We start from the raw sequence: 6,444 nt of genomic DNA, 5'->3' as shown, positions 1-6,444 counted from the left end.
TAATAAATTAAATTAATAATATATTATTATAAATATATATTTTTTAAAAAATTTTAAATGATATATAAAATTAAATATAATTATCAATAAAATTAAATATTTAAATATTGATCGGATAGCCACCTATTAGTATCCGTTTTTTTTTTTTTTTTAATGAATAAGGATGCGGACGCGGATATTAGCAAGATACTCAATTCAATATCCGGTCCGCTTTCACTCTCGCTGTGTAGTCGAAATAACCGATCAATTAAAGAGGGTGCCGGAGCCACGAGCGCGTCCCCAAAGGTCGCCCGGCTTCGACGCCATGATTCCAATCCGTCGAAAGCCCCATCTGCTTCTTCTGAGAGAGATCAAACCCTCGTTGGCCAGAAGAAACCCTTCTCTCGATCACCCTCTCCGATCCCATCTCCTCCTCTTCTTCTATAGCTCGGAGACCCTCCAAGATGCCGGTGACGATCTCGCTCGGGAGATCTTCGATGTCCTCCGCCACACCGCCAACTGGAAGCCCACCATGGCCGCCTCCGGGATTCCCCGCCGGCTGACCCCGACGGCGGTTTTCGATGTCCTCCGCCGCAGCAAGGTGCTCGATCCCAAACGCCTCCTGGATTTCTTCTACTGGTCAGGATCCCAAATGGCTGCTCCTCAAAATTTGAATTCTTTCTCAATCTTGCCGTTACTCTCTGCAATTCCGGCCATTTCCCCCTCGCCAATGGTCTTCTCGAGCGGATGATCAAGACCAATTCCCCGGTTTCTTCCATTTTATATTCTGTCATTGATAGCTTTGCCCGGACGGAAGGATCCAATTCAGCGGTCTTCGACGTGCTCGTCGATACTTATAAGAAGATGGGCATGCTGAAGGAGGCCGCCGAAGTGGCTTTATTGATGAAAGATGTCAGCTTTTCGCCTAGTTTGAGGTGTTGTAATGCGCTGTTGAAGGATCTTTTAAGAGCTAATTTGATGGATTTGTTCTGGAAGGTGTATGATTTTATGTCGGGAGTGCCATTGGGGCACGATGTTTACACTTATACTACTTTGATCAGCGCTTATTTTAAGGTTGGCGATGTCGATTCCGCAAAACGGACCTTCTCCGAGATGAAGGCGAAGGGTTGCAGTCCAAGTGCCGTGACATACAACACATTGATAACTGGGTTCTGTAGAGTTGGAGCTCTCGTGGATGCTTTTGAGTTGAAGGAGGATATGGTGAGGAAAGGTCTAGTTGCTGATGGTTTTACTTACAGTGCGCTGATCAATGGCTTGTGCAAGAATCGCAAGTCCAAGGAAGCAAGACAACTGTTGGGTGAAATGTCTCTCTTGGGTCAAAAGCCTGATATCATCTCTTACACCTCTTTGGTCGACGGATTTATGAGAGAAGGCAACATTGATGAGGCCTTCACAGTAAGGGATGAGATGGTGGCAAATGGAGTGCAGCCGAACGTGGTTACCTATAACAATCTCATTCGTGGAGTCTGTAAAATGGGTAAAATGGATAAGGCGCATGAGCTGTTGAGGGAGATGATTCAAATGGGTTGGAAGCCAGATGCAATAACTTATAATGTAGTCATCGAGGGGCACATCCGAGAACGGGATTTGCAAGGGGTTTTTCGATTGCTTGATGAGATGAAGAGTAAGGATGTATCACCTAATTTGTACACGTACAGTGTAATTATTAATGGGTTGTGCCGTTGTGGAGAGTCAAGGCAGGCTGTTGGTTTGTTGAAGGAAATGTTTGCAAGGGGTTTGAAGCCCAATGCTGTCATTTATGCTGCTGTCATTTCAGGTCACTGCAGAGAAGGTAGAATTATAGAAGCGTGTGAGACTTTAGATAAGATGACTGAAAGAAATGTTTCCCCTGATGCATTTTGTTACAATTCCCTTATAATAGGTCTATGTAAGACAGGAAAAATGGAAGAGGCATTGAGGTATTTTGTTGAAATGCTTGAGAGAGGGTTGTTGCCTAACACATACACATATGGAGCCCTAATTCATGGGTATTGTAAGTCTGGGGATATGCATGAGGCAGAGAACTATTTCCAAGAGATGCTTGGTCGTGGTTTAAAGCCCAATGATGTCATTTATACGAACCTTATTGATGGCTACTGCAAAGGCAATGATGTTGCAAAGGTCTTCTCCACACTTCATTCCATGTTAGAAAGTGGTGTGCTACCAGATGTGCAAACATACAGTGTGGTTATTCACAGCCTTTCGAAGAGTGGGAAGATGGAAGATGCTTTCCAAATCTTTTTCAGAGCTTCAGGAGAAAGGATTGGTTCCTGATGTGTACGCTTATAGTTCACTTATCTTTGGGCTCTGTAAGATCGGTGACATAGAACAGGCTTTACATCTGCATGATGAAATGTGTGGCCGAGGTGTAGAGCCAAATATTGTTATCTATAATGCCTTGATCGATGGCCTTTGCAAGTCAGGCGATTTGAAGAGTGCCACAGAGTTTTTCAGTATCATCTTAAAGAAGGGTTTGGTACCAAGTGGTGTGACATACACTATAATGATCGATGGCAACTGTAATGCAAGAGAAATGTCTGAGGCATTTAGATTATACGATGAAATGCTGTCAAGGGGAATCTTGCCAGAGAAGTTTACCTACAGTGCTCTTATTGGTGGATGCTGCAAAGTTGAGAACTTGGAGAGAGCTCTTGAATTGTTTAATGAAATGTTGCAGAAAGGCTTTGCAACTGTTCTCACTTTTAACACTTTAATTGATGGCTTTTGCAAGCTTGGGAAGCTACAAGAAGCAACTCGATTGCTGCAAGTGATGGTGGACCAACAGATTTTGCCTGATAATGTAACCTACACAACCTTGATTGATGGGCACACCAAGGCAGGAAAGATAAAGGAGGCATGCCAACTATTCTCAGAGATGCAGGAAAGGAATCTCATGCCCAATGCAGTAACTTACACATCACTTATTGATGGGCAAAGCAGAGCAGGAAACATGTCAGAAGCATCAGCATTGTTCAAGGAGATGATGGACAAAGGTATAAAGCCGGACGAAGTAACTTACCATGTGACTCACACAGTGTAAAGAAGGAAACTTAGTTGAGGCATTCAAGTTGCAGGATGCCGTTATTGCAAAAGGCGTCCAATGAGCAGTCCCATGTATGTCCGTTGATAGGTGGCCTTCACAGAAAGGGTGATTTTTCTGAAGCATTGAATTTACTCGATGAAATGCAAGAGCAAGGAAACATACCTGATAATGCTCAATGCACGTCGCCAGTTCATGACTGTCACCAAAAAAAGGATTCGTTGATAAAGATCAGCTTTTGAAGATTATGGTGAGTAATTTGTCTTCCCAAAGCTATTCCTCGACCAGTTCAGTTGAAGGGTGTGAAGAAATGGTGACTGTTGAGGAAGCTACGTAGGTTTACTCGAAGCATAAATAGCTAAGAACATTCTGTTTGTGCATACTAAATTACATGAGATCGATAAATAGCCCATCTTCTTCATGATCAGCTATAACCTCACAACGTAGATATGCTGGTCTGATGTAAATTAGAAGCATAAATTTTTTGGGGGCTGGTTAATCGGCACATGGATTTATTATGGCACTTTTGGTTCCTTGCTCTGTTGCTTAATTTCTAATATTATAGCCCTCTCAACCATCTCATCATTCAACAATTACTGTTTTTTATGTTTTATAATGAAGTATCTTACTTGTAAAGATGTTGAATGAGGCAGTTTACATCTGGCTTTTGCTGCCATTTCGTGCATAATTTTCTTATTATAACTGTGATGCTTCTGATTGTGAAAGGAGCTAAAACTTTTCGGTAAAATGCTATCTTTTGTTGAGTGTAAGCACAAAGTTGGATGCAGTCAAGCATCCAACATATCATGTTGGCAGTGCTTGCTTGGGTAGAATTAACTACATTTCCATCTTATGTTACTGGCTTTTCTTTAATTTTTTGCACCTCATCATTGACATGATTAATACCCTAAATTTTGCATCCAGTTTCTAGAACTGGAGACCAGTTGTAAGCAAAAAAGAGTGCCCAGATAAGATGGAGAGCAATCATCATGTTCAGCAGTACCAGTCGTTTTGAAAAACGTAACCTATTTGAAGTGTTTAGAATATGTTAGGCTACATTCTTAGAAAATGTTCATATCAGACATTTTTGTTTTATGTTGTGAGTTGCCTAACATGGCTGTTACATTTGTGTTTTTCTTCCATTTGATTTAGTTATTATGTACTAGCATATTGATCCCATTGCTTTGAAATAGCGAGATTGGTTGGCTCTGGTTACCCTGTCTTTTTCGCATTGCATTATTTTCCCAAGGGGTGTGCTTCAGGAATAACGCATTCTTACTCAACATTCCTAGTGAAACTTGGGAGCTACTAGACTGTATACTTAGGCTATATAATTAGACTATAGCAAGGTTGTGGCAGAATGACTAGCAAGCAGCAAACTATTGTGCCGCTACTTGTTTAGTTGCCAGACTATGTAATTAGGCTATAAATATATTCTGCATATCTTGCCTGGGAGCTTCAGGATATCATCTTTGAAAATAGTAAAGAAAATATGGAGATTCATGCTGCATTGCCCCCGTAGAAGATTTCTTTTCCTTTCTGGTTGGTGATATAGTTGGATTTCGGTCTGGTTGGTGATATAGTTGGATTTCGGTCGCATAGTAAAAAAATAATTTTTAAAATTTAAAAATAAATAAATCAACAGCTTTATCAAATAAAACTATCGAACCACAATCCAAACCTTAGAATCATCTTGTCGATATTGATAAAACAAATACAAGCACACAAAAGAGATAGAATTTTTATTTTCACCAAAAAAAAAAAATGGCACGTTAGTGTTCTCCACGAGATTTCAAAGTAGAAGTCCTCCAATGATGATCCACACGAAAGTTGGTCAAGGTCCTTAATCGGTGCGCCCGCTGCAGTCTTGTTTTCTCAAGAATACTGTTGGCTTCGAACTCGTGGTACGATCGCGCCAAAAGCCCAGTTGCTTCCGAACTTGCCACGACAATGACACCAAGAAGCTACTCTTCATATGTCTCACAATCTAGGATTTAATTTTTGACTTCAACATATAGAAAAACGAAATCCTATGGCACATCAGTAACACTGCTAAAAATCTTACTACTCTTCTTGCAATTTTTGTCATTCAATTTTTCTTACTTTTTTTTCAGATTTTTTTCAAAATTTTTTTTATGATTTTCACGTCTCTCTTCTCTGATTTCAACCCAAAATCACAGCATTAAGCCATGTGGATCATCCCATATAAATAAAGGATCAAGAGACGTGTCATGGGATGAAGGGGCGCCAACTTTTGATGCTCCAGCTTCTCACATGGTGAATAAATTCACCGTGTGAAATTTTTGATGTGTAAGAGACTTCTCACAGAAGGACTCTCCTTCTTCTGCATGCCATAAAAATCCCAATAAATTTTAGCGACAAATCAAAGGATTTCTGGTTAAGTAATTAAGGCAACGCGTATTAGTTAAGAGCCTTCATGAAGAAGGACTCTCCAACTTCACACGCTAAAAAGAGATAGGGTGGCATTATTTTTGGCGTGGCTTTTGGTGGGTACAGAGGAGTCCTTCTCCACATGAAACTATTTCAAGTTGGATAAAGATTCAATGGAAATTGACTCCAATCTCATTAGGTTAAAGGCAAGGTTAAAGGCAACTAGTCTAAGTTAGCTCAAACACTTTGATCTAAATCAATTTAGGAACTTGGTTAATACAATATGCTAGCATATCAAATTAACTCATAGAATTTACATTAAACTCTAATTAAATTAGATCAAGATCAAATCTCAAAGTATATGATCCATTGGGTTCCAAATCTAGCTAGTAGTTGATCAAGACTTTCGACGTAATCCGATGAGATTAGGTCACCCGAAAAATCTCAAATCAACTTGGACTCTATCAAAATTGATCCTAAAATTAAACTCTTTTAATTCTAACGAATCCACAAGTCAAGATTGACGTCTAGCAATATGTCATGACTACCTAAAAGTTTTAAAATTTTGATAAAAATTATCAAAATATCCTTCAGTGATAAGTTACCGTATAATTTAATTTTTCAGTCAAACAATATCCCAGATGAGCTGTGGGCATGAAAATATATCAAATCCAATCACTTATCTTTATATATCTCGATCTAAAGACAATGATTCAGTTGATGATACATTAGAAAATCTTTTTCTAATTATCATCCTGCGTTGGCCAAAGACTTCCGAATCAACGATCTATGAAATCACATAGGATGTTCGCTCCCTTATTAGAAAGTGACTGATCTTTTATTGATCACTCACAACCTCCATGCACACTTCACTATATCCAAAACACCCCACACAAGGATCAGAGAATCAAGCTAGGTAGTAAACTAAAACATAGATTTATGTCCACAAGGTACCATGGTGACCTCAGGTCAAAGGATCACTGATACAACTCTACTAGAGAATCATCAGTTGA

At 39.7% G+C, this 6,444-nt stretch overlaps 1 protein-coding gene across 1 annotated transcript in view; it reads left to right on the top strand.

Annotated features, from left to right (window-relative positions):
- The first annotated feature begins 206 nt into the window (after nt 1–206).
- LOC105036528 (uncharacterized) overlaps nt 207–6,444 on the top strand; it is a 16,812-nt gene continuing 10,574 nt past the window's right edge. The window contains 5 exon segments of the mRNA XM_073242785.1: nt 207–662; nt 665–2,238; nt 2,240–3,027; nt 3,029–3,107; nt 3,109–3,280. Coding sequence (XP_073098886.1) covers nt 305–662; nt 665–2,238; nt 2,240–3,027; nt 3,029–3,107; nt 3,109–3,280 — 2,971 coding nt within the window. The 5' untranslated portion in view covers nt 207–304.

The sequence above is a fragment of the Elaeis guineensis genome, chromosome 8 (genome assembly GCF_000442705.2).
Source record: "Elaeis guineensis isolate ETL-2024a chromosome 8, EG11, whole genome shotgun sequence".
Classification (NCBI taxonomy): Eukaryota; Viridiplantae; Streptophyta; class Magnoliopsida; order Arecales; family Arecaceae; genus Elaeis; species Elaeis guineensis.
This window is presented reverse-complemented; position numbering and strand designations above follow the sequence as displayed.